The sequence below is a fragment of the Chaetura pelagica genome, unplaced genomic scaffold, assembly GCF_000747805.2.
Source record: "Chaetura pelagica isolate M959 unplaced genomic scaffold, ChaPel_1.0 scaffold12, whole genome shotgun sequence".
Classification (NCBI taxonomy): domain Eukaryota; kingdom Metazoa; phylum Chordata; class Aves; order Apodiformes; family Apodidae; genus Chaetura; species Chaetura pelagica.
This window is the reverse complement of record NW_009952801.1, coordinates 5,688,006-5,714,476: the sequence shown is the minus strand read 5'-3', so window position 1 is coordinate 5,714,476 and position 26,471 is coordinate 5,688,006. Positions and strand designations below refer to the sequence as shown.

Below are 26,471 nucleotides of genomic sequence, written 5' to 3'. Positions count from 1 at the left end.
CCCGCGCGCCCCGCCCCGCCCCGCCCTGGCGCCCCCTGGCGCCTCCCCTGCCCCTCACCAGGACTCCTCTTTTTCCAGCAACAAGCCCCTGATAATCATCCACCACCTGGAGGAGTGCCCGCACAGCCAAGGTAATCCCCGGTTGCTCTGAGAATAAGTAAGATTCCTACATTGCTAAATGAGAAATCCGTTGGTTTTCCCGTTCTGGGTAAACGCTGCTTAAAAACAAAACAAAACAAAATAAAACAAAACAAAACAAAGAAGAAAAAGAGCCACTGCTTTGCTCGCTGCAGAAGCTGTAGTGAAATGCTGATTTGCACAGGCACGCGGAGTGTTCTTCAAGTTGCTGTCACATGTAGGTGTTTGTCAGAATATGAAATTTAAAAACATGGGAATGGTAATTCAGCATCACGTGACAGAGCGGGTACAGAAAAGAGCACAGGTCAGCATGTCTTGTTCTGTGGGAAATCTGGTTTTGGTTCATGTCACGATCATCCAAAACCAACAGCAAGACCAGAAGTAGTGAAAACCAGTAGCTGACTGAAAAGGGTGTATTCAGCTGTCAACAGCACTGGTGACTGCAACTGAATCCAGCCAAGAACTAAATCAAACTAGGCTGAAACTGAGCTCCTGCAGGATTTCTAGTAACTGGGAATGCTCTTTTCCAAGTGTTCCTGAATTTACTTGAGGGCCCTTCTTCCTGCAGAGTGATCTGCATGGCAAGACCTCTGCATCCACCCACAGCTCCAGGAACTCGAGAAGGATCTTTGCACAAGCATTAAAATCCTTTCCAACATTTCAACCTGAAGTTCTACTACACACTGCCAGTGCATTTTAAGGCTGGATCCAGAAGTTGCGAGTAGATTTGAAGGGTCAAATGCTTAAATTCTGTCTTAAGCAGACAAATTTGAAAGCGAGCTGCACTATATGGAGGGACATTTTGTACCATTATAATTATGCTTTACTGCAAAATATAAATGAGTCTATCATCTTCCAGTGGTATGAACTTAATATCTTTATTTGCTGTAATTGTAAACTGGGAGTTTTCATTTTGATTCTATCAGCTAGTTTGAATTTCTTTTTTAAGGACAATATATTTCAGGGGTATGTTTTTGACTTCCATTCCTGTTTGTTTCCACTGTAGCCCTCAAGAAGGCCTTTGCTGAACATAAAGAGATACAGAAATTGGCTGAAAAATTCATTCTCCTGAACCTAGTGGTACGTTTCCCAGTTTCACTTAATTAAGTGAAGGCAATAAAGTTTTACTTTTAATTATAGTTTCTCTAGCTATAATTAGTCTAATAGGTAGAGTTGGCTAAGAAACATGGATTGTGCTGAAGCATAATAGATTTAGTAGTACATCTCTTTCATCTATAGCTATCATAACCCCAAAATATGAGGTGATTTAGAGCTTAACAACACTAACTGTTACTAGTTTGCATCTCTAGCTGTTAATAGAGTGCATCTCTGTCAATTTCTTAAACTTCAAAATGTATTTTTAGGCTCTATTTCATAACATAAAAGTACAAAGAAGAAAAAATAGAATGATGTAACATGCCCTCCTGCAATCTTGACTTTATCTTTTTTCTTTAAGTATGAAACCACAGACAAAAATCTGTCACCTGATGGCCAGTATGTCCCTCGGATATTATTCATAGGTGAGTACCTCAAGCACCAAAGCTGACCTTGGACCAAAGCCCCTGTGGTGCCATGCATCTCAGATCCTCAGGCTTATTAACAGGAGTTTACTCCATGAGAATATAAAATGTTTGGTTGGATGAAATTTCAAAGCAACCCCAGATGGGCAATTAGCTCCACAAGTTCAGCTGTCCTCATTGATTCCATGAATTATTTCTTCCACTTTGGTATTGAAATGACATCATGCCACAGTCACTGGCGTGGGTGGGCACTGGTTCAGCCCTGCTCATCATGCTGTAAACCCATGAGGTTTCTGTTTGTAACACAATCTCAGACATGGCAAGAACAGCAGTGACCCTGGATGCTTCAGGGATCCATTTTTGAAGCTCCGTACTCAGCTCTGTCCTCCACCAACCTGTGCAACCCCCTCCTAAGCATTTACATTTTGGAGCCTTATTAGTGACGACTCATGCATGCAGGTATTCCCTCTCCCAGAACAGACACATAACCTTATATACTGCACACATCTGTAGCACATACCTTGATAAATCCATGTCTTACTGACAAAAGCAACTTTATTATTTCTTTTTTTAATTACATCTGTAACCTGAAAGCCGACCCAGCTTGCAGAGTTAATACAGGCACTATGCAGTGGCATAGGGTGCAAGGCTCATTCACACTGATCAGAATTAAACCTCTCCCCTTCTTAATAAACCAGCAAACATAACACTTAGAATTGAACTGTCAAGTGGCTGTGTAGAACGATTTGTTTGCTTTTGGTGAAAGCACACCTGTCTTGCAGAAATGCAGCAAGGGTTATTTCCTTCTGCTGGAAGGTTAGTTCTGTCCTCTACAGCTTCTCTCATTCTTTTTTTCCAGATCCTTCCCTGACTGTGAGAGCAGATATTACTGGAAGATACTCAAACCGTCTCTATGCGTATGAGCCCTCTGACATTTCACTGCGTAAGTAGTGTATTCTGAAATATACTGGAATATTCTGGCAGCAGTTTTTCACGCAACAAGAAGTAACATCAGACATTACAGACTCTCAGTACTTGCTGAAACAGAGTTAACCAGGATAAAAATTAACAGGATGCTAGACTTGGACTCAGTGAGGTGAAGAGAATGATGGCAGAGCCCTGGAGCCTTAACCATCAGTTTTAAAATAAAATGTGCGTCAGTAGGAACTTGCATAATTCAGCAGTATTCAGCGTGTGAGCAATGGTGAGAACTCTTGCACAGTAGCCCTGCTGGGCCAGATCAGGAAATCTGGGAGCAGAGAAGAATTGTATGATAGAGACCTCCCTCACCACTGCACAGCTCCTGTCTCTGCCTGTGAATGCCTGTGCATTTGCTTTAACAAATGTATGTTCTCACCAGTCAAAATTAAACAAATCATATTCACAAAATTCTTGGAAGAACACAGTGCATCAGAGTCTGTATAGCAATAGACAAGAACAAAAGTTTTAATAATGATGTTTTCTTTACATATTTGCAGTCACTGGAGGAGGAAATTGCAACAAAAATAACATGTATTAATATTTCATTTCTATTCTAGTGTATTCAAATATGCAGAAAGCACTGAAGCTCCTGAAGACTGAACTGTAAGGGAAAAGAAGGAAGCCCTTAAATACTATGAAGTCTGATCTTACATCTCTTCTCTACTCACTGAAACTGGTGAAGAGACTATTTAGTTATATTTAGTGATGTGTAGTGCTGGTTTATATATATAAGCACTACAGTTTTACGTTAGCACTTTTGTACTGGGAAGCATTTTTAAAAGCTGGAGGCTTTTAACTTAAGGCGTACAGAAAAATACTGTATGATTCAACTGTAAAAATGATATTTTAAAAAATAAATCCATGTCAAGTGTTTACATACAAAACATTGCTGTGTGTTGTATTTTTGCCTTATTATCATCTCTCATTATTAGAAAGAGTAAAATCACTGTGTCACTTCAGGCCACAGCTTGCAGTTTTACATCTAAGCAAGCACTTGGGAAGGAAAGGGGCTGCTGTGGGTTAACACCAACAGCTCAGCCCCACACAGCTGCTCACTCACTCCCCTCCAGAGGGACAGGGAAGAGAACTTGAGGGGTAATCTTGAGAAGACTCATGGGTGAAAGGAAAAAGCCATTTAATAGGTAAAGCAAAAGCTGCATGTACAAGCAAAGGAAAACAAAGGATTCATTCACTACTCCCATCAGCAGGCAAGTGTTCAGCCATGTCCAGGAAAGCAGGACTCCATCACACACAATAGTTACTTGAGAAGACAAACCCCATCACTCCAAACGTTGCCCCTTCTTCCCCCTGGTTTTATTGCTGAGCATGATGCCACATGGTATGGAACATCCCTTTGGTCAGTTGGGGTCAACTGTCCCTGCTGTGTTCACTCCCAGCTTCTCCTGCAACCCTAGCCAACCTGGGAGCAAGGCAGCATGAGGAGCAGAAAAGGCCCTGATGCTGTGTTAAGCATAAGTGACAACTAAAATATCCTTGTGTCACCAACACTGTTTTGATCACAGATACAAAGAATAGCAACACACAAGCTACTATGCAGAAAATTAACTCTACCCAGCCAAGCCCAGTACAGGAAAGCAGTTTTTAATCTAATTTCAGCAGCTAGTTAAGCTCTGCATTGTTCACCCTGCTTTAACTCAATTTATTTTCCCATAGCACCAACCTATGTCAAGTTCTCATTATCAGGCTTTTCTTTACAGTTCAATAACCACAAGTGCACACCTTTTACAGAAGAATACTTGAGACTAGAGAATGGGCTTGTTTACATGTGTAAGGCTTGTTTCTTTTTATAAACTGGCTGCATTTCAAAATTATCCAAGGACTGCCTTATCTACTTGAATAAAAAAAAAAAAAAAAAGTGCTTCCCTTAAAAGATTCATGCTTATATTGGAATCCAGTAAAGCCTTGAGATTGTTAACAGAAGTGATACTGTATTGAGTATATGGTTCATTCCACGATTGTTTTATGGCTTGTGATTGCTTATTTACAAGGCCAAATGGGCCACGAGAAGTCAGAACTGAAAGAAGCTATGTGGCTGAACACTGTGGGAGTACATACCACCTTATGATTTAGACCAAAAGGAGACTTTCCAACCTCAAATATCTAAGAAATTAGCAGCAGCAACAGTGAAAAACACTTTTCCCAGGACTAGACCTTCATTATCTTCTCAGCTTTTTGACAATGTCAGCCATTAATACAAATACTATTACCATTATTACCACTACCAGCCATAATGATAAGCACAAGAAAGAAATAAGGTAGGACAAGCAAGAGAAGCCAGGTTTCAGCCCAAGAGAATTTCTCAGCATAATTAGAGGCAAAGCACCTGCTAATGTCTTTGGCAAGCTGTGTGAAACCCTACCAACCAGAAAATTTCAAGTGGTACATAGAAGCAGCCGTGGACACCCAATTCAGTATTTCTTCAGCAGTTAAGATGTTCCTTCTACTGCAGCATCCTTTAGCTGCAATGAGAAATTTTTTTTGCTCAGAATTCTTCACCCAGGCAGAACACAGAGGGGAAAAAAGGATGTCACAGGGGATGAAATATTCTCTAGAAGCCTCTACCATCCACAAGTTACCACTGAGAAGAGGGACAGCACAGTGAGGCTGAACCAACTGGTTGTCCAAATCATCTTTATCTACTTGACCTAAATAACACTTGCCAAAGCTGTATATGCAGCATAAAGCAAAAGCTTCCTGTGCCATTACATTTTTTAAGTCTGTTTTTATAACTCTACTGAAGTACCATCACTTTCTTAAGCAGATATCCTGATGCTATGGATAATATCCAGCAGATGGATCTACATCCCATTTGCAAGTTTAGTAATTCATGTGCTTACTATACATGCAAATACACAAGCCAGTTCAGCCTGCAAGTATCAATACATTAATTTTTTAAGTATTTTTTTGCACTAAAGGCTGCTATGTTTTTTTACTTTGCTTTTGACCTTAGCCACATTTTTAAGAATCTTAATACATAAATGGTCAACTTAATTTTGCTCTTTTCATCCCCTCTTCTAAATACAGATTGTTTAGGCTTACAGAGGGATCAAACCAAGCTGAGGTATCTAAGACAAAATATTTTATTTTAAAAACCTGATAATTTCTGAAGTATATAGGCTCAGTTAACTTGAAGCGTGCAGTGTAAGTGAAGGTTCATGTCTATCTGAGGAACCTGAAGATATACAAGTCCATGGGACCTGATGAGACACATCCCAGAGTCCTGAAGGAACTGGCCAATGTAGTTGCCAAATAACTGTCCATGACATTTGAAAAGTCATGGCAGTCAGGTTAAGTCCCTGGTGATTGGAAGAAGGGACATGTTACACCCATATTTTAAAAGGGTAGAAAGGAGGACCCTGGGAATTACCATATCAGCCTCACCTCTGTGCCTGGGAAGATCATGGAACAGATCCTCTAGAAAACATGCTAAGGCACATGGAAGACAAGGAGGTGATCCAGGACAGCCAGCAAGGCTTTACCAGGGGCAAATCCTGCCTGACCAGCTTAGTGGCTTTCTACAATGGAGTGACTGCATCAGTTGACCAGGAAAAGCAGTGGACATCTGGACTTCTGCAAGGCCTTTGACATGGTTGCCCACATCTCACTGGAGAGGTATGGATTTGAAGGGTGGACAGTTTAGTGAATAAGGAACTGGCTAGATGGTCATGCCCAGAAGGTAGTGGTCAATGGCTCTAAGTCCAGATGGAAAACAGTGACAAGTTGTGTCACTCAGGGGTCAGTGCTGGCCCACTGTTGTTCAATATCTTCATTAATGATATTGATGGTAGCATTGAGAGCACCCTCAGCAAGTTTGCTGATGACACCAAGCTGGGTGGTGCAGCCGATATGCCAGGGGGATGAGATGCCATCCAGACAGACCTGGACAATGCAAGGCAAATTGGAACTTGAAGACCTTTAAAGTCCCTTCCAACTCAAAAAATTCTGTTATAGGGTTTCCAGAACCCCTCTAGCATTCAATCAATCTTTAAACAGGCCTAAGAATAATAATGCAAGCTAATACCAGCACACTCCTATTCCCTTCTCAGTTCTAGGCTTTAAGATACATTTTTACAGCTATCTGTTCAAGCTATGCAAGCTTTTTCTTCTTGTGATATAGTTCCTTTCCTGTAAAAGGAGGCAGGCATTGCACAGTGGCATCACTATGTTAAGATCTGGATTCACTTTCTTACAGATCCAAAATTGTATTTTATTATTTTTATAGGCAGATATTTTTATGTAATAAGAACGTGTAGGTGTCGTAAAGAAAATCAAGATGGGTTTCTACATTTTCCAGAATAACAAACTTTAAGAAAGCATTTCAACATATCTACGGACGAAAAGCAAATGCAACCACTGAGGATGCTCCAAGTTAAACTGTGCACTTTTCTGACTTTGCTGCTGTAAATAGCTTCTAGAAAATCTGTTTACAATTAAGCCAAATTCTTAAACTCAGACAAAAATTCAAATGCCTCTCTAGAAACCAATAAAAAAATATTTATATGGCCATCAGAATCTTCTCAAGACAAAGCAATGAATTTCAAAGACAAAACCCACCAAGATGCCCACCAAAAGTAAAAAAAAGTTTAAAAAATGTTCTGTTTCAATACTCAGAACAGTACATCTCTTGTGTAGTGACACGTGAGTCAGACCTCTCCTGAGGGAGGCTACTCGGGTCGGTACTGGGACCGGTGTTGTTCAACATCTTCATCAACGACCTGGATGAGGGTATAGAATGTACCCTCAGCAAGTTTGCTGATGACACTAAGCTGGGAGGAGTGGCTGACACACCAGAAGGCTGTGCTGCCATTCAGAGAGACTTAGATAGGTTGGAGAATTGGGCGGGGAGAAACATGATGAAATTCAACAAGTTTTACATTTGGGGAAGAACAACACCATGTCCCAGTACAGGTTGGGGGCTGAACTGCTGGAGAGTAGTGTAGGTGAAAGAGACCTGGGGGTCCTGGTAGACAGGAGGATGACCATGAGCCAGCAATGTGCCCTTGTGGCCAAGAAGGCTAATGGCATCCTGGGGTGCATTAGAAAGGGTGTGATTAGTAGGTCAAGAGAGGTTCCCCTCCCCCTCTATTCTGCATTGGTGAGGCCACATCTGGAGTATTGTGTCCAGTTCTGGGCCCCTCAGTTCAAAATGGACAGGGAACTGCTCGAGAGAGTCCAGCGCAGAGCTACGAAGATGATTAAGGGAGTGGAACATCTCCCTTATGAGGAAAGGCTGAGGGAGCTGGGTCTCTTTAGCTTGGAGAAAAGGAGACTGAGGGGTGACCTCATCAATGTTTACAAATATGTAAGGGGTGAGTGTCAGGGGGACGGAGTTAGGCTTTTCTCAGTGATGACCAGTGATAGGACAAGGGGTAATGGGTGTAAATTGGAGCATAGGAAGTTCAAGGTGAATATCCGAAAATTTTTTACTGTGAGAGTGACAGAGCACTGGAACAGACTGCCCAGGGAGGTTGTGGAGTCTCCCTCACTGGAGACATTCAAAACCCACCTGGATGAGTTCCTGTGTGATGTACTCTAGGTGACCCTGCTCTGGCAGGGGGGTTGGACTAGATGATCTCTCGAGGTCCCTTCCAGCCCCTAAGATTCTATGATTCTATGATTCTATGATACTCTCTTCCTCCCCAAAAACCAAGGTCAGACTCAATGCCGTTTACTGCCCTCCCTTAGGAATTAGGTTCTGAAAGTGAATCCATACCTCTGATGTAAATATCAATAATTGTGTACATTGTTACTTTTTTTTAAAATCACAATCTTGAAGAGACAATGTATTATTAATATGATAGGAAAACTTAAAACCATGCAATCCACGGATCTGCCTTTTTGACCACTGAAACAAATTCACATGTTCTGAGACATGAATTTCTGAAGGGGTAACATTTTCAGTTATTTTCTCAGTGATGCACATGTACACTCTAGTATCACCTACCACGTTTATTAAACCAGACCTACTCAAAAGCACTAAAAACAATTAGGAAAAAAGAAGTCAAAACTGAAGCTCTGAAGTGTGAAGCAGCAGTGTAAATGATGTGCTTAAACGAGACACCAATACTTCTCAACGCACCCAGCAGCAATTGACAGTCTGAAGACCAGGAGATGGCGCTGGCAGCAGACGTTGAAGAATTAGCTACACCTGACAGGTTTTCAGCAAGTTGTCATTCATCCCTCTGCCTTCAGGTTCAACTCTTTCCCCTCCGAGACAATTCTTTCTTTAGGAGCACTGGGCACATAAAACTCTGAAAGTGTTCTGACAAGCACCTATTTCAATGTACTTTTGCCTCCTTTGAAGGCATGTTCCTAGTAAAGTGAGACTGTATGAGAACCCACTTCTGCCTGCCCTGTCTTCCTTTCCACCTCCTTCAGCTACTGTAATTCTGGGCAGATGGCCTTAATACCTTCCTGCAGAGCTGTCTCTCAGGCTGCAGCAGCTGCCTATTACACCAGAAGCAGCAACTGAATGAAAAGGTGCAGTGCAGGTCTGCAATTCAGTGTAATTAGAAATGAATGAAACATTATACACCTTGGGTGTCTAGATGTCTGATGTTCCAGCTGAGATGCATCACTTCTGTTACAGGTTGGAAGAGGGACCATCATACTTTCCTTCAGCTCAGACAACACTTAACTACATGCCTAGTGTACTGTTCCAATTTTAATTCTTTCCTTTTTTGTTTTGTTTTGTTTGTTTTTTGTTTTTAAACACAAACTACTGGAAACCACAATTTATTTATTGTTTTACTTTCTTTTTCTTCTTTCTTTTTTACACATCATTCAATCTCTCATGAAATCAAGACTGTTAGCTGGATGACAGAAGAATATACACACTGCTGAGTTATTACAACAATAATTTTACACCATCTGAAAAAATAGCTATACAACAACTTCCCAGACATCAATTTTCTTACAACTAATGATGACAGACCAGTATTAATTCTGATGTGCAAATACCAAACTTCATTCACTTGTCAAAGAAAAAAAAAGTTTCAAGTTAATCAGCTGCAGATTACATTCTCCTGGTTTTCTTCATTCATTTTTATCATAGTGAAGATACCCATTAAAAAGAATTATTTTTATTCTCAACAGAATTCTAAAGCTACCAGAAATGCAAAAACAAACCGGGAGGGGAGGGGTCAAGACTACAGTAGTCATTAACATACTTATGTGCACTACAGAAAGTAACATCTTTAGCTTCTATTTTTACCTTAACAGGAAAGTGGTAGACCATTATTAGGACAAAAAAAAGTTGACTGGAGTTCATCCTAAAGCCTAATCAAATCAAACAGTCCAACCATCTACCATAAATTTTATAATTTTAATGAGAAATCACAAGAATTTATGAAATCAATGAATACAGCAGAAAATACTTTAGGGTATTTTTGGACACCAGAGAAGACAGTAGTGCTGTAAAGCTCACTGTATAGAGTTCCACCTATCAATTATCAAAGTCTTAAGAGTTATTTAACCAGCTCAGAGCAGCATTTTGACTCTGCCTAGCTACTGAATGCACCAGTCTACTTCAAGATAGAGATTCTTAGAAGAAAAGTAGTGGAAAATTAAATATGAAAACTACAAATCTCTTATGGAAAAAAAGTTTTCTTTTGTGTACATGTAGAATTCCTATTATGGAGAAATACCTAACTATGAAGAATCAGTATTTTGAAGTACAGGGTGCAGAGAGAAGATTCAGTCCTTCATAAACTTATCAAAGAAATGCACTAGGGTTTGCACGAGGGTCCTTTTGGTTCCTGTACCTATATGTCAGCCACACTCCCAGAATCTGAAAACAAAAAAAGAAAGATCTCATTAAGCAGAGGGTTTCCACCCCATCTTTCACCTCTTTTACAAAATTTGTTTTAAACATGAAATCCTGACAATGAGTTCCCAGTACGCAAGCTTAGGATATTTTACTGATGCTACAGTTGCACAACCACATGCCAGCTTTCTTAATTAGAAAAAAGAATGTACCTTCACAAAATGAGTTCATACCTAACCTAGCAACAGAGAGAATAAAACACAAAAGTCAAAAATATATTTGCAATGCAAGGCAATTTATTTCCCATAGGTATGCCCACCATTGCATTATTCTTCCCGCTCCCCAAACGATCAATATCATAAACCTGTTTTTAGTGTAATGATAAACAAATCCTCCAAACTGTGTCACTTTACAGTAACCACTGAAGTATAAGGCTATTTTTCTCAGACATTTTCAAATCTTATCATTCCTCACAACCACCTTCCCCTGTCTCAGCAACTTCACATTTTCAGTAGAGAAATTGAGGGCAGATGTCAGATTGATTCTGTTTAAGTTGCTGCATCTCTCGTTGCTCTAGTATCTACAAACCTTCTGAAAACTGCACTAAGCAGCAGGAAGAGTATTTTCACGTGCTCTACTCTGAAGTTATGAAAGACCTGTCCTGAGGATTTTTATCCACAAATCAACATAGCAAATATATTTATCATCTGGGTACTAAAGCAAGGAGTTTAAAACACAGTTGACCCATCATGAACCTGTCTTTGCACTACAGGAGGAACAAAACCAAATAATCCCAAAACTAAGAAGTCTCAAAGACCATGTGTGTGCACAGGTGCAGGGAGGTGGAAAGAACAGGGGAAAAAAGTAAAGCAACAACACTCATTGCTTTTGGAGAATGGTAAATCTGAACAGCTAACTTTCTGCAAAACTTAAAAGTTTACTGCATCACACTTTTACGTGTTATCTAGCTGCGGTCTGTAGTCTAAACAACATAATCCTGCAAGAACTCCCAGTGTTTAATAAAGACAAACTCTCCTTTCAGCAGACTTGAGCAAGCTGATAGTCTGGAAAAATCTGACCCATTTCATTATTTGACTCCTAAGATAGTACTGACAGTTCCTGTAATAAAGCCCTTAGAATTAACTGTTTCACAAAAGAAAAGCTTAAAAGTGGGGGAAAAGCACTCTGTATTCCAACGTTCTACTCACTCACCTCTGTGAAACTGAAGAAGAGTCCTATGCCTCCAACAAACCTCAGCACCATTTCGGAGTACTCCTCTATTATCGGTGCGCATGGTTGACACTGACGATTTCTAAAGCAATCCTGTAGCAGTTACAAACAGAGAACTGCACTTCATTTTCTGATCACGTTTCATTGATTGCAAGCATCTAGTTAGCTCTATAAAAGACTACCAGCCATGAACAACACTCCAGTGGTTTTAAAAGACTCAAAAAAAGCACAAATATATATATATATGATAATGGAATAGAACTTTGTAGGGTGCTCTGTGTTTCCAATAATTAAAGAGCTTAGTATAATTGTGACAACTACCTTACACGTGTTAAAAAACTCTGCTTTCTGCAACTGTGGAAACAGTTACACATTTCTGAACAAACAAAATGAAAGTTATGTTTTTTCAAACTTCAAGAACTTACAGAAGGGCAGGGTTCATATGGATCAAAAACTCTAAATCCACAACAATTCAGACTTCTCTCAACATCTGTTCTCGCGCTTTTAGAGTTATTCCATCCCACCTCTAGAAGTTGACCCTAGAAGACATAAGCAAATATTGCATTATCTGAACTGTTCTACATTTCATTTGAAACCACTATACTAAGCCAAGTTAATAGTTCCATAACTAAAACCTTCAGATCTTGAAGTCTAACAGGGTAACGTATTACAGAATGACTTGAATGTTCAAGCGGCCTGTGTAGCTAATGAGACAGCATCACCTACCAGCAGCAGCATATTTGTGGTTATAATTCAGTTCCTTCTTTTCTTTTTCCTAAACCCATCAAGAGCACTAGTAATGGGACACACAGCTCATCTAACTAGGATTGCTCAGACTTTAAACAGAAAGTGCAGTTACATGTCACAGCTGATTATTTAGTCACTGTACCTTTGCTTGCTTCTTACGAAGTAAGCCTTAGTCTCCATACCCCATGGTTTTACTTTCACACTTAAGGGTCACCTCCATTTCTAACGTAGTTACAACCTTTTCAGTTACACAAGAATAATTCAGTGGCTTTATCATCTTTACATTAGATTACAGTAGACTTCACCAGATTATATGGGATAGCTAATCACATGACATAGTCAAGATATCATGCTGCTTACATTTGTGACCATAAACCCAGACTGGAAGCATAAAAAATACAAAAAATAATAAATAAATAAGACAGCTGAAAGCCATGATTTTAGGACCCAAATGTATTTATTTCTAGCTACCAGAGCCAAGCACTGCCTGAGGTCTAGTTTTTAATCTGACTTTCTGACTTTAATGCTGACTTTCTTAATATATGCTCTCTTCCTTTTGTGGAAGACTGTATATAAATGTGTGCATATGTGTATACATATTTATAATATTATGCTACAGATTAAATGAGAAGTCAAGAACCTTTTCTTACCTGCTGATCCTTGTTTAGTGCCAAGCAGGCACAGGAGACAGAAAACTGGACAATAAAAACTAGAAAAAGAATAATCATGTACTAGAAACAATAGTTAAGGAAATACTTTTAAATTAATTCTGCTTTTGTAACACATATGCCTACTGGTATTCCTTATTTCATTGGATAACAGTAATTCCTTTAAAACAAAAGAACTATAGAAGTAAGTTCTGTCTGGATGTGGAAAAGATGACCCAAATAATGTTCCAAGAACTCAATCACCATATATTATGTAATTTTGGCTACTACTGTACGTAGCTGGTTCCTTGCCTAGCAAGACAACATGAGCAGAGAGGTTAATAAAAGGAGCTTTGAGAGAGAAAAAATCTACAGTAAATGTATCCAGCTTTAGAGGCTCATGTTATCATTTCATGACCCTTCACTTAAAGTAGTAAAAAAAATATTTTTCTGAGTATTGCATATTCAAATTATTTTTTTCTTCAATGTCATAGTCTTCCAATTACAAAAGATAAACTTAGCCTAGAATTTTTTCAAAGTAAGAGTTGCTTTTAATACAGTTTTACACGCTTTTGTACTAATGCATCAGAAACCTGTATGTAACAAAAAGAACAAACCTTTATACTAAAGTTCACATTTTCAGAGTTGACCCCATCTTCACAATTTGGCTGCTGAGTCAGAGGCAGATACTTATCTCATGCAATTAAACCGTTTGTAAAGTAGAGGTCACTAATTATTCATAGATGGCAACCAGAAAAATAAGAATGTTATCTGATGAATCTCTTTTCTTGTCATGCAATGCAGCACTGCAGACTGCTAACAGAGTGTCAGTAAGCATAATTGGGCAGCAAAGCCCACTGAGAAGGCCTGGGCTCATTTCTACCGTGGGTTTGCAGTTAAAGACTAGGCGTGAAAAAGAAGTTATCTTTAATAAGTCTGTACTACCCACAATGCATTCCGCTGCCAGCTACAACCTGCTTGCTATCTGGAGGTACCACCTTTCTCTACAGTTAATCATTAACAGTTCACATAGTCTAGCTTGGTGTAAAGCTGAACACACAGTAAGAGGCAACTGTGACACAGTGACTCACCATGAAAAAATTCTCAAGAATTAAAAATACTTCAATTTTCAGAACACAAACAAGGAAGAAAAAAGGAAGCTGGGATAAAGTGAAATGGAAAGGAAGTTAAATTTAGACTGCACTTAAGATTGTAATTTCTGTCCTGTTTCTGAAGCACCTCCCCCATCTGTCTCAGCTGACAGAGCAGGTTTGTTTTTATAGCTTGAACCAAGCTGTGATCCATGTAATGCATTAAAAGGATACAAAGAATAGCAGTACTTGATGATGTTTCACTGCACCAATCAATCCAACTAAGGCAATAAGGAACAGGAAGATTCCTACTGCAATTACCACTCCAACAACTCTGAAGCTACAGATGAGTCCGAAGCTGACTCCCCATGTTGCAATTCCAATCAGCAAAAAGCTTACCAGCTGGAGGGAAAAGAAAACAAAAAGTTAGACTGCACATTAAAGGAGGCTCAACCTACACATAGGTACATTTAGCAAGAGCAAATGCAAAGTCCCACGCCTGGGAAGGAACAACAAAATGCACCAGTACAGACTAGGAGGTGAATCAGCTAGAGAGCAGAGTCCATGGAGAAGGACCTTGGAGTCCTGGTAGACAACAAGTTATCCATGGGACAACAATGTGCCCTTGTGGCCAAGGAGGCTAAATGATATCTTGGGGTGCGTTAAGAGGAGTGTCTCCAGCAGATCAAGGGAGGTTCTCCTCCCCTTCTACTCAGCTCTGGTGAGACCTCACTTGGAGTATTGTGTCCAGTTCTGGGCTCCGCAGTTCAAGAGGGACAGGGATCTACTTGAGAGAGTCCAACAGAGGGCTACGAGGCTGATTAAGAGACTGGAAAACCTGCCTTGTGAGGAAAGGCTGAGAGACCTGGGGTTTTTCAGTCTAGAGAGGAGAAGGCTGAGGGGGGAATCTAATTAATGTCTACAATTACATGAGGGCTGGGCATCAAGAAGGCAGGGACAACCTCTTTTAACTAGTGACCTGTGATAGAATGAAGGGAAATGGGTTCAAACTCGAGTAGAGGAAGTTACACCTCAACATGAGGAAGAATTTCTTTACTGTGAGGGTTACAGAGCACTGGAACAGGCTCCCAGGAGAGGCTGTGAAGTCTCCTTCCCTGGAGACTTTCAAGACCTGTCTGGATGCCTTTCTGAGTGATCTGCCCAAGGTTTTGGATTTTTTTTTGGTTGGGGTTTTTTGTTTGGTTTTTGTTCTGTTTGGTTTGTTGGTTTGTTTTGTTTGTTTTTGTTGGTTTGGAGATCAAGAGCATTGTTGAACCCAAGTCAAACAGTGACAGTTTGGTTGGTAGGGGTTTTTGTGTGGGGGTGGTTTTTTGTTTGGGTTTTTTTTGTCCTGCTCTGGCAGTGGTGTTGGACTCAATGATCCCTAGAGGTCCCTTCCAACCCCTAATATTCTGCGATTTACATTAAAGTTGTTATTAGAAAGGTAATACTGTTCTTTACAGTGCAAAGAGAAGTACAAGCCTAAACAGACCAATCCTCTACTTCACTGTAAAGGTAACTTCAGTTCCAGATGTTTTAAGGCACGTGTATTCCTCCACACTGTTAATGGAGAGCTGTTACAACTTAACCCACCTACAAGTAAAGCCACATTGCATTATCTGTGACTGACTAGAGACACTCAAGTGCAGTATATAACATAATTGACAAATAAGCTAAAATCATAGGCTTTCATTCATAGAATGGAAGAACACTGAAAATTCCAGATGTCTTCTGAAACACAGGCAGTATACTTAAAGAAAACAAGACATACAGCTCCACAGCTGTGAAGATATAAAAAAGTGCACTTTTCCAAAATTTACTGTATCAGAGACACAGCCGTCTTAACTCATTAGAGAAGCTTCTACGTAGTTGATGATATAACAAAACAGTTAACAAGGTCACATGAAAATTATTTTTCGATCTCTATCTCAAGGACTTAATGTAGTAAAACAATAAAGGCACCCTGTCTCTGCTGCATATTTCTGAAAAAAAAAAATAAAAATAGCTCTAATATGAAGTCAATCCTCTTTTCAATAACCAAAGCACTCTTACACTGTTTCCTTCCTTTTAAAGATGGTATTCAGGGAAGGCAGGCAGAATCTGCCCCAGTTAGTTCAGTGGAATTTATTGTTTACATGGGCAGGAAGGTCCAGCCTTTCCTGTTTCCATGCCAAAAACACAGAACAAAAAAAAAAAAAAAATTCAACATGGAAAGCTGCAGAGAAGTCTCTAATGAGGTACAGCAGGAGGGAAGCTGCAGACAAAGCCCACCCAGATGTCCAGTGCACAAGATGCCTAACACTCTCTTGTTTGAAACAGTTAGGCGTAGGTATAATGTATTGTCCATTACATTACCTGTTAAATAACACCAACTCAACGAAAAGTTTTAACTTTGCAAAACCCCAGGCTCACAAAAAAAGTATCTAGAAGTTGTATCATTATTTTTAAAAAAAGGCAAAAAACAAAAAAAAAACCAACAAAACTGTGCTTTATCTAATCCAACTGCTTGGCTTTATTCGACAATAAATATAATGCGAGCACTAACACTTGCTCAACGGTTTCCATTCAAACAACTTATCTCATTATGTTTTACTGCTTATCCAGAAGAGTGAAAAAAAAAAAAAGAAATTTCAGTATACTTACCCTACAGCAAGTGTATTTTTTTAACTTCAGTACTTTTTAGAAGACTGACGAATGTAATGCTGCTTTGAAACATGAAAATCCAAAATAACATTAAAGAAGCTAATAAGACAAGTGGTGATGCTCATCAAGAGCATGGTGAGTGTTTTTCTCATGTGTTCACATGGGAACACATACCAAACATTTTTTTTCCAAAAGCCAGTAATCCAATGAGAAATTTAAGAGAGTCTACAAGAAGACATGGAGGATTTTTGTCATACCTGCTCCTCTCTCTTACACTATGAAGAGACAAGAGAATGGTATAAAATTTAAGGAAATTGTTCAATACCAGTAGAGTTTTAGGGATAATTCACTTTAGTCTTTGCATCTCAAAAAAAAAAGCCTTAATCCCCATGTTTAGTTAAAACAAAAGCACTGGGCCAAAATGTCATGAATCTAAATTACAGGGAGAGGGGAAGAAAAAATGAAACAAAACAAAGCCTTGGCTCTGCCGCAGACAGATTTTCTGAATGCATGCTGAACTTCCTGATGTTACAACAATGAAAATTAACCTTGCTAATCAAGCAGTAAAGTGCAAGATCTAATTGTTCTCATCTGTGCCCATTCACTTTATTTCATTGTCTTATACCACTGGGAATATTTTTCCACATAAGCATCAGAAGTGAACAACAAAAGTAATCACATAACCCAATTTCCAATTGCAAAGTGGTGGCTGATGTCCCATGCTTTGCATCACCTTCTAAGCACTGAATGCACATTTTGACTACAAACCTCAAGTGAAATGTCAAATTTCAATTTATTTCATAAAGAAAAGCCAAAGAAACTTTGCTCCTCATGATTTTCACCAATGCTTCGTTCTTCTGCTACAACTATGACTGCATAGAAATCTTTATTTTAACAAATCTGCCTCCAGGATACCAAAATGTGTATTTGTTTAGCTTTTTGCTCATTTCATAAGAGGTCAAAAACACTTACATGAAATAAGTTTTATTCTTAAAGTATCAAAATCAAAAGAAGAGTCTTATCTGCACTACTGGATAAATGCAGGGCATGAACTGCAGGGTACTGGCTACTTCTTGCTGCTGCTACATGTCTTGGCATCCATTATTCTGGCATCTACGTGAAATTAGCATGTACAACACTAAAAGTTACTACCACAAGCTCTGGTCCAAAAAGCTCTTCTGTTAGAAACTGTCACACGCTCAATAAAGAACTGCCATGATTTTCAAGTAGAAAAAAAAGCCTCTCTGTCTTATAAAACTAATTGTTGATCCCCAGATGTTCAGGGATCAGGTAACTGGCTTTGAAAAATAACATAAAATAGTTCAGTTTCTCTTTTGATCATGTTATTTTAGAGCCACCCATCTCATTTTCAAGCTTTGCCTCCAGTGTTTAGAAACAAAAGGATTTAGATATTCTATTTCTAAAAGTGAATTTGCCAACATTTTGTAGTAAAATGATTTTGAAACAAAATTACTTAGTGACCCTAACTACTTTTAGATGTGCAATCTAAACGTATAAGCTTTATTTACTTATATAAAAAAAAAATATATATTTCTGTTAAATACAGGAAAAAGGATTCTGTATGGGGCTTCTGAATGTCATATTTTATTTTACTGAAATAATGTTTCACAGCACCAGAACTCCCCCAAATAAAACAGCATCATCCTTGGAAGACTGAAGTAGAGTTCCATTTTACCTACATGATTATACCTACATGAAGCTAACCTTGCTACTAACATTGCAAATATTTGCTTGATAAATGTACCATAAATATATGAAATCACAGTCCAGTTTTTGGTGATCTGTTTGGTGATCCTGTTTCCCACAGTTGTTTCATTCATAAGCTGAAAAGGCATGGCTTGAAGAAATGACCTGCTAGACTGAATGACAACAAGTGGGACTGCTGAGCTTAAAGGGTAGTAATCAATGGCACAGCATCCACCTGGTAGCAGGTATGAAGCAACACCAAGGCTGATAATGGGGCCAATATTATACAGTACCTTCATCAACAATCTGGGTAATAAAAGACAGAATAAATCCTCAGAAAATTTGTGGATGTTACTAAACAAAGAAGAGTGACTGACTATCCAAACAGATATTCAACTCAAACAGACCTTGATAAACTTGAGGAATAAGCCAACAGGGTCCTCATGCAGTCCAAAATTCTGTTCCTGGGGTGCTTCGGGAGAGCCTGCGAAAAGACCTCTTGAACAGCCTTACTCAGATAGCCCCAGGGATCATACTGGTTGTCAAGCTGAATGTGAGCCAAGAGCTTGCTCTCAGTGCTAGTAGGGAAAGCCAAGAAGAGTGTAATCAAAGGAAACCTAATGCTGGTGAGACTGCAGTTCTAATCCTGTGTCCTATTTCAAGCCCCTCAGGTCAAAAAGGAATTTGAGAATCTGTAGAGAGTAACCAAAATGGCCTGGAGCCTTGAGGATGATGTTTGAGAAGCAGGTGATGGAGTTTGTTTAGGGTGACAAAGAGGCTGCCTAGGGACAACCTAAAAGCAACTAAAGGTGAAGATGCATTACAAAAACATTGAAGGAAAACTCTTCTCAGGATTGACTGACCACAAAACAAGTGGCAATAATGACAAGTAATGGCTTGGGAGGTTCAGACTGGACATTAGACAAAACACCTGCAAGGCAGTTGGGAACAGTACTCAGAAAGGTCATAATCTTTCTTCTGGGAGGTTTTCAAGACGCAGCAGACAAAACCACAGCTGGCCACAAGTGTTATTTGTAATCCTGCTCCGAGCAGGAGCCTGGACAGAAGACCCAGAAGTCCCTTCCAACCAAGATTACCACCCACCACCAGTTCTTCCACCATTTAAACTCTACACTCTTCACAACACAGGCAGATAAGAGACAGATTTAGCACTTACCAAGAGACTACCAGCAGTTCCTAAACCCCATATCAACAAAACACCATCTTACAAGTAGTCAGAAAGTCTCTCAATAACAAAAAAACCCAATTAATGATTCTTCAAAAGTACTTGCAAAGCTTCAAAAACACAACTACGAGTCTCATTCTTTGAAGTTATTTAAAAGGTCATGTTCACTGAGGGCAGGTTTACATAGAAACTCGGCAGGTCTTAAAATAATTTCTTTTAATCTCAAGATGGAGCTACCTGTCTCACAGAAAGATGCACATACAGTCCACAAACCAGAAAAGCAACACAGAGCCATGAAAACTTTGTCTAGGCTGACAAAGAGGCAGCCTAGGGATAATCTAATCGCAACTGACACTTGATGTCAGTGATGGCACTATGACAGAGTGCTTTTTTGTCAATAGACAAAATGTTACTCCAATGTCAGCATCTCTACAGGAAAAAATGCAGGGCTTGCAAGTTCAAGATTGGTGGAATTGATCAGACTTCAAGTGACTTCCAGTATGTTTTTATGCATATATATATACACACACACATCCACACACATTTGAATTTCAGAGATGTTTCAAAAACGACAACTCCTAGACAAAGAAGAATTTATTTATCATAGAGGCAAACTCATTGCAAGTTTGGTTGTTCTGTTCTCCAGTTAACTTATTAACACTACTAAAGCATTAGCCTTTACAGTATTTGTTGGGTTTGTCTTTCCCCTTACTGCTGCATAAAATCAATACTTCTACAAAAAAAAAATAAAATCTGATTTGCTCTAGTCTTTAAATTCACATTCTCCTGTGCACATAGCTGCTCATTTTCCTGGTTTCCATACTGGAAAAATGTATTTCTCTTGACACTTACTCCTTGTGTACTTATCCACAAGCTTATAGTCTACAAGAAAAAAACAAGATATTGATAAATTATTTCACTAAACAACACCACTGAGAAACAACAAAAATGCCAAAACCAGTTACACCTTCTTTCAAAAGGAAGCTGTAAGACTGTTCTGACTAACTAGCAACTTTTCAGCATTTCAACTAGCTCAGACTGATCGCTAGGAAGGATGTCATACACAAAAGTTAGTGTTCTCACTGTTCTCTTGTAACATCAGTCCCAGAAGGAGCTAGTAAAAACTTCATTTCAGAACTCAAATGTCAAGAAATACAGCCTCACCATTCCTGGCTACGACGATTATATGGCATTTATATCGGTATCAGCAAAGGAAATATTTACAGAATACTTGTCAGGCTGGATATGGAACAGGAACTTAAACCAGAGAGATTGCACACATGATGAAACATCCTTTGTAACATCTCTCACCACATATAACTTAATATTCCACTTTTTTTTTTAAGAGGGCTTTAAAATTTAAACCTCAAATGGTATATTTTTTGAAGGTAGAGTTTCACCACCCTTCCCTTCATTTTTGCAAACCACTTCTGCACAGTCATAGAAAGCCTAGAAGATAATTCTTCTCGTCCCCAACACTTCATCTAAAAGCACATTAAAACATCAGGCAGCATATAGCGGTGCATCTTCAGCAAGCTAAGACTAAGCTAAATTGATTTCCATTACATCTGTAAGCTAGCCAAACTGTAAGCAACTTTATCACCCTAAAGTACTTCTTCAGCTTTATTGAGAGTATGGTAAAGGCTGAGCAATAAGAAAACCTCTGTGCACCTCCCAAAAATTTCTCCAGAAAGCAAAATCTTCCACCTCTAAGCAACTTATTTAAATGAGGACTGATCAGTACTTTAGTTACTGAACAGCCTGGAGACACACAGTGTGGAAGCAGCAATTTATGGGAAAGGAAGCCCTCCTTGTCTCTCAAGGAAGGCAGTTCTTTCTCTTTAACGGCCTAGTTCAGAGTTTTTCATATTACTGGCCAATAACAAAGATCAAGTTGTTTCTGACCATACAACAAGCTTCCTTCCTGTTAAAATGGCAGTGAGATTTAACTCCTGTTTTATACTCCCTGGCTTTAGGAAATGCAAGCTTCTTGCTGTGTAGCAGAAACAACTATCTCCTGAAACATTTACTTTTGTTTGCTCGTTTGTTCATTGTTTTTGAGAAGTTGTGAAATGTTTTCAAGAAGCTTGGTCCACAGATCCTTCTTCTATCTCCCTCAATGCAAAAACAACAGTAGAAAGAACACAACCAATAATTTAAGCTACAAGGCCACTACAGGGCATTCTAAGGACTTCTTGGTAATTTTGCTGTTTTCAAAGTGTCCCTCTGCATAGCTAGGTTGGCTGAAAACATCAACAGTATCAAAACATGCCATGCTCCACAAAGCCTCCTCCTTCTGTGCCCTGTCATTCTCCATTTATTTCACTAATCACTGTCTGCCTTCCTTGTCCTAAATGCCATTATGCACTTTGCACAAAACAAGTGAAAAAATAAAATCCACTCATATCTGGTCTAAAGATCCAGCACATGTCTCAATTCTGACCTGCTATCACAAACCTCTGTCACTCTGGCTTTAAATTTACACACAGTATAGCTGAGGGCATTCACAAGCACTGACAGGAAGAGTTAAATCATGGATCTACATTTCTGCTGAAGTCACTCTTCTGTGTTCTCAAGCATAAGCATAGAAACCTCACCAAAAAGCCAATGTAAACAAAGCAAAAACAAAACAAAAACCAAGACAAAACTGACATGACCAACATAAACCTTCCCTGCCAAACACCTAGGACCTTCTGTATCACTGTTTTATTTACACGTCAAGACTATATAGCACAACTTATACTGCTGCCTTCACAATGTGCTTGAGAACAACAGGAATGGTTCCAAGGCAACCTGCCCCATCTGCTGAGCATCCAGCTAGGATGATGAGCTAGACCAGCCCAGCACAGGCTGGTGCTGGGACAAACTCCTGAGGCTGCAATCCTAAATGCTGACCACAGACGGTCAGACACAGCAAACAGAAGGCTATTTCCTGGTCACTTCTTACAGTTGAGAACAAACATATAAAATCAAAATGAAACTGAGCAGAGTTCACGGGTTCATTTACCACTGCTGAATACATTGACACATGAGGCAAGAACTGTATTCTGCTAATTCCTGTCTGCTAGCACCTGGCTCTGCATAGCCATTGCAGCCATCAGGAAGTATCAGAAAACACAAACTGATCCTAGGAAAATCCAGACATTCACCCTGCCTCAAACATCAGGTTTCCCCTATGAAGAGAGAAAGAAGAAGGAGCTAGCAGATCTGCATGGAAAATGAACGTACTCATCCTTCTGCTTTGGGAACACTCCAAGACAAACACTATTAAAAAACCTACCATGCCAAACACATGCTGTTCAAATCTGAGAATTTCTATACTCATCTTTGTATACTTTCATAATACAGGAAAAGCAATTTCAGTAAAGAGGGCAGAAATGCACTAATTACACTATAAATAAATACTTCATCCAGAGAGCAACAGACATCAATAGGGAAGAGGAAAAAAAAACAAAAAAAAAAACCACAACAAGATGAAAAACAAACCCCTTTTAAATACAGCACTTTGGAAAGTCATGCAAAAACAGGGACAATCTAGAAAACAATAAAGCAAATTATTTTGATCAAATTACTTACTAGTGTTAAGAGGAAACATGGATCCTCTTGTGGAATTAATTCTGTGCTACTAAAAAGTACAAACTTTGATTTAAAGTAAAACATAGTGGTACCTTTGCCGTTAAACAGCCACCTTACACACAAGAAAAACTGAAAGCCTGCTTATCAAAACAAAGGCAAGATGTTTACATACTGACAACAAAGAGTTGATGTTTGCTGCTGCAGTAATAATTAAGTAGCTGTTCCAGTGACAAAAACAGCATACACCATCCAAATGAACTCTTAGTTGTTTGGGTTTTTTACAACTTAAATATTTAATCTTGTAGTCCAGCTACCACTTCAGTCTTTCATCATTAGCCAGGACTTAGGAATTTCCCTTTCCTTTCTGAGACTCTGATATTAAATAAGATGTCAACTGTTCCCACTTCAACACAATTATGCCAGTCATCCTTACATGGAACACTGTCTACTGAAGGAAATCCTTGTCTAGTTAAAGTGAGAAAATCTTGGTAGAACCAGCACCTAGAGTTCTCATACCTGGAAGATCAGAAGTTACATACAAATCCTTAAATTTGGATGAACTCTGTGGACCAGGCATTTTAAGCCATTTGTATGGGTTTGCCATTCCCCAAGAAATGTAAATATGATTGGAATAAAGACAAAATTGGTCAGATACCCAAAACTAAGTATTTTAAGGACCCCTGAATGCCATTTTTCCATGTAAGACTTCATTCCAGCAATAAACATCATTACATACAAGCTCAGTCAACCCTCAGTCTCAATTATTTTTCTCTACTCTTCCAATACCCGTAAGGAACTTTCCTGAAGTCAGCAAGACTCAGCACAGATGCCAGAATTACTCATATAAATTACGCATATAAAATAAATGTAAAAGTAGAATCAGGGCCTAAGGACATAAACTTAATCCAGAGAAGAAAAAAATGCATCGGCAAAGTACCATCTGAAAATAATGTTACATGAGCAAATAGGTCAGTGGGTTTCTGGTTTCCTGCCTTAAACCAGCAATTGATTTATTACTGCTAGGAGATATATTTTCCTTGGTGTACTACTGTAAAAAGTAAAATAAGACCGCATTTTAATAAAATAAAAAAATGAAGCTCAAATAGCGTATTCTAGGAGTGTTTTAAAGAAAAGCAAAATATAAACTGTAACCCCTGATATACAGTTCTGAGAGTTAATTCGTTTCAAGCACATGATAGAGACACATCAATGTCAGGTAGAAAAAAATTCAAGTAGTGTTACCTATTTGATCTTATATCTCTTCTTACCCTAAATACTCACTTCCCACCATTTCTTACTATGAATTAACAGTATTGAAATACATGATTATGAAGTTCTTGTTCTGGTTGTCTTGTGTAATTTTTTCCAGCTGGGAAAAAATAAGCACGTCATTCATGGTGTTGCTGCAAACCACATCTTGTATTGTCAGGTTTTTGTTGGACAATACAAAATCTCTGTCCCACACACTTTGCTAGTTCAATTCTACCAGTCCAACTAAACACCTTAAAGGTGAATTCTGCAATTCTTGTAACTCGCCTATAATTATTAGGCAACGCAACCAATAACAATCAGATACTCCAGTTTCCATAACTCAAATTACTTGTTCCTTTCTTTTAGCAAAAACTTATGTTCTGTATTGGTGAGACATAAGAATACCAAGTGACACCCACAAAGTAAATTCTAGTCAAGGAGACATCAGCGCAAGATTAAGGTCATAGGTTCATTGTACAGGTATCACAAACACAACTACCAAGGTCTCAAAGATCACTCTTGCTGAGGCCAAATAAATCCGAAAGAGTCACCAGATCCCTTACTCCTGGTTATTATTTGGCAGTAAGAATAAGAGACGGTATCTTCGGAAAAATCAAAATGAGATTTGTGCATGTATTACATTAGGAAGATCCAGATTTCTCTCACTCTTCTGTAACTCAAGAAACAGTATTAATAAGTTTTGCATTCGACTCCAGTTTACTGAAGAGAGAAACTGGGATGGGACCAGTCCCCTATAATCCATCCACTGGGATGGCACAGTCCTACAAAATTTGTCCAAGGTGATCTTCTGAGGTCCCTTCCAACCTGGGCTGTTCTGATTCTAACTTGCCTTCATCATGACAGTCTACATGCACTATATGTATCTACAACTGCAGACGCCAAAAAAGGCAATGCCTACCAGCTCCCCTGCACAGGAAACCCATAGCATAAGAGGGAACCTGAGTGTCTTTCACAGCAGGTAGGCTGGATTCCCTAAACATGCTCCAGAGACTTTCCACAGACATGCTCCACTTTGCAAGCTCCTCCAAGGGAGCATGGACAATACCATAGCCTCTCCTATCATGGTTTTTTTGTTCTGCTCTTTTCTGAGGAAAGAAGGGTCATCTCATACACTGAGTAATATAATCACAAACAACACTGGCTTCAGCACAGCCACTCGTACATCCATTCATGCTCTATTCTGGAGATTACCATCAGAGCCAGTAACTGCCAGCTATGAGAACTGTTTGTTCTGATGAACAGCATTAGACCTGTCTGTTCTCCTGTCTCACGTTCAGTCGAGATCTGGCAGTGCTTTCAGAAAAGCTCTGATAGAACTACCTGCAAGCACTGCCTGATCCCAACTTCAGCTTGCTGAAAGCAATCCCCAAGCGTGGTTGTTAACAGGAAACATCAGAGGTCATACTACCTCTTTAGAAGTGCTGTGAGAGGAAGCCATTACACACAGTCCTGTGTAATTTTAAAATAGATTATGAGGAGAAAAACCTCAACTGGAGATTTTATTGTTCTCTGTTGGAAACAGGTCCTCCAACTTGCCCAAAGTAAAGCAGGCGCCTGCCTGGAGCTCCCCAGAGATTCAGTTATTCCAGTTTAGCACGCTACTATCCCCCCACCCCCATACCTGCTCCCGGGGCCCCAGAGCAGCCAGACTTGGTACCTCGCTGGTCCATCCCAGGGGAGAGCTGGGAGGCCGGCTCACCTGGGGCTGGGGCCTCTCCAGCGCAGCCCTCACCCTCTCCGCTGTGCTTTGGTCTCTACGGGTCTCGCAGGGCCAAACACACCGAACACGGCACTTGTCACCCACCGAAGTGCACCTATTTAGGTTCTGCTCTTTGGCTGAGGAATAACAAACAAACCCTTTCCCGTTCACGCCCGGGTTGGTTCAGCGACCTTTCCGGACAGGGAAAAAGGGAAGGGCCGGGCCGGGCCTCCCCCCCGGGCTGCCCC

The 26,471-nt window shown here is 39.5% G+C and overlaps 2 protein-coding genes across 2 annotated transcripts in view; one reads left to right on the top strand and one right to left on the bottom strand.

The window, feature by feature from the left end:
* The window catches only part of AGR2 (anterior gradient 2), a 4,022-nt gene extending 505 nt beyond the window's left edge, over window positions 1–3,517 (top strand). The window contains 5 exon segments of the mRNA XM_009994946.1: window positions 62–131; window positions 1,145–1,218; window positions 1,595–1,658; window positions 2,518–2,601; window positions 3,197–3,517. Of these exon segments, the coding sequence (XP_009993248.1) occupies window positions 62–131; window positions 1,145–1,218; window positions 1,595–1,658; window positions 2,518–2,601; window positions 3,197–3,246 (342 nt within the window). The 3' untranslated portion in view covers window positions 3,247–3,517.
* Window positions 3,518–10,130: 6,613 nt separating this feature from the next.
* TSPAN13 (tetraspanin 13) overlaps window positions 10,131–26,471 on the bottom strand; it is a 17,256-nt gene continuing 915 nt past the window's right edge. Inside the window, exons 2-7 of the mRNA XM_009994984.1 lie at window positions 26,146–26,278; window positions 14,375–14,542; window positions 13,053–13,133; window positions 12,081–12,194; window positions 11,638–11,748; window positions 10,131–10,449 (exon numbers count right to left, since the gene is read on the bottom strand). Coding sequence (XP_009993286.1) covers window positions 10,375–10,449; window positions 11,638–11,748; window positions 12,081–12,194; window positions 13,053–13,133; window positions 14,375–14,542; window positions 26,146–26,278 — 682 coding nt within the window. The 3' untranslated portion in view covers window positions 10,131–10,374. The remainder of the gene's footprint in view (window positions 10,450–11,637; window positions 11,749–12,080; window positions 12,195–13,052; window positions 13,134–14,374; window positions 14,543–26,145; window positions 26,279–26,471) is intronic.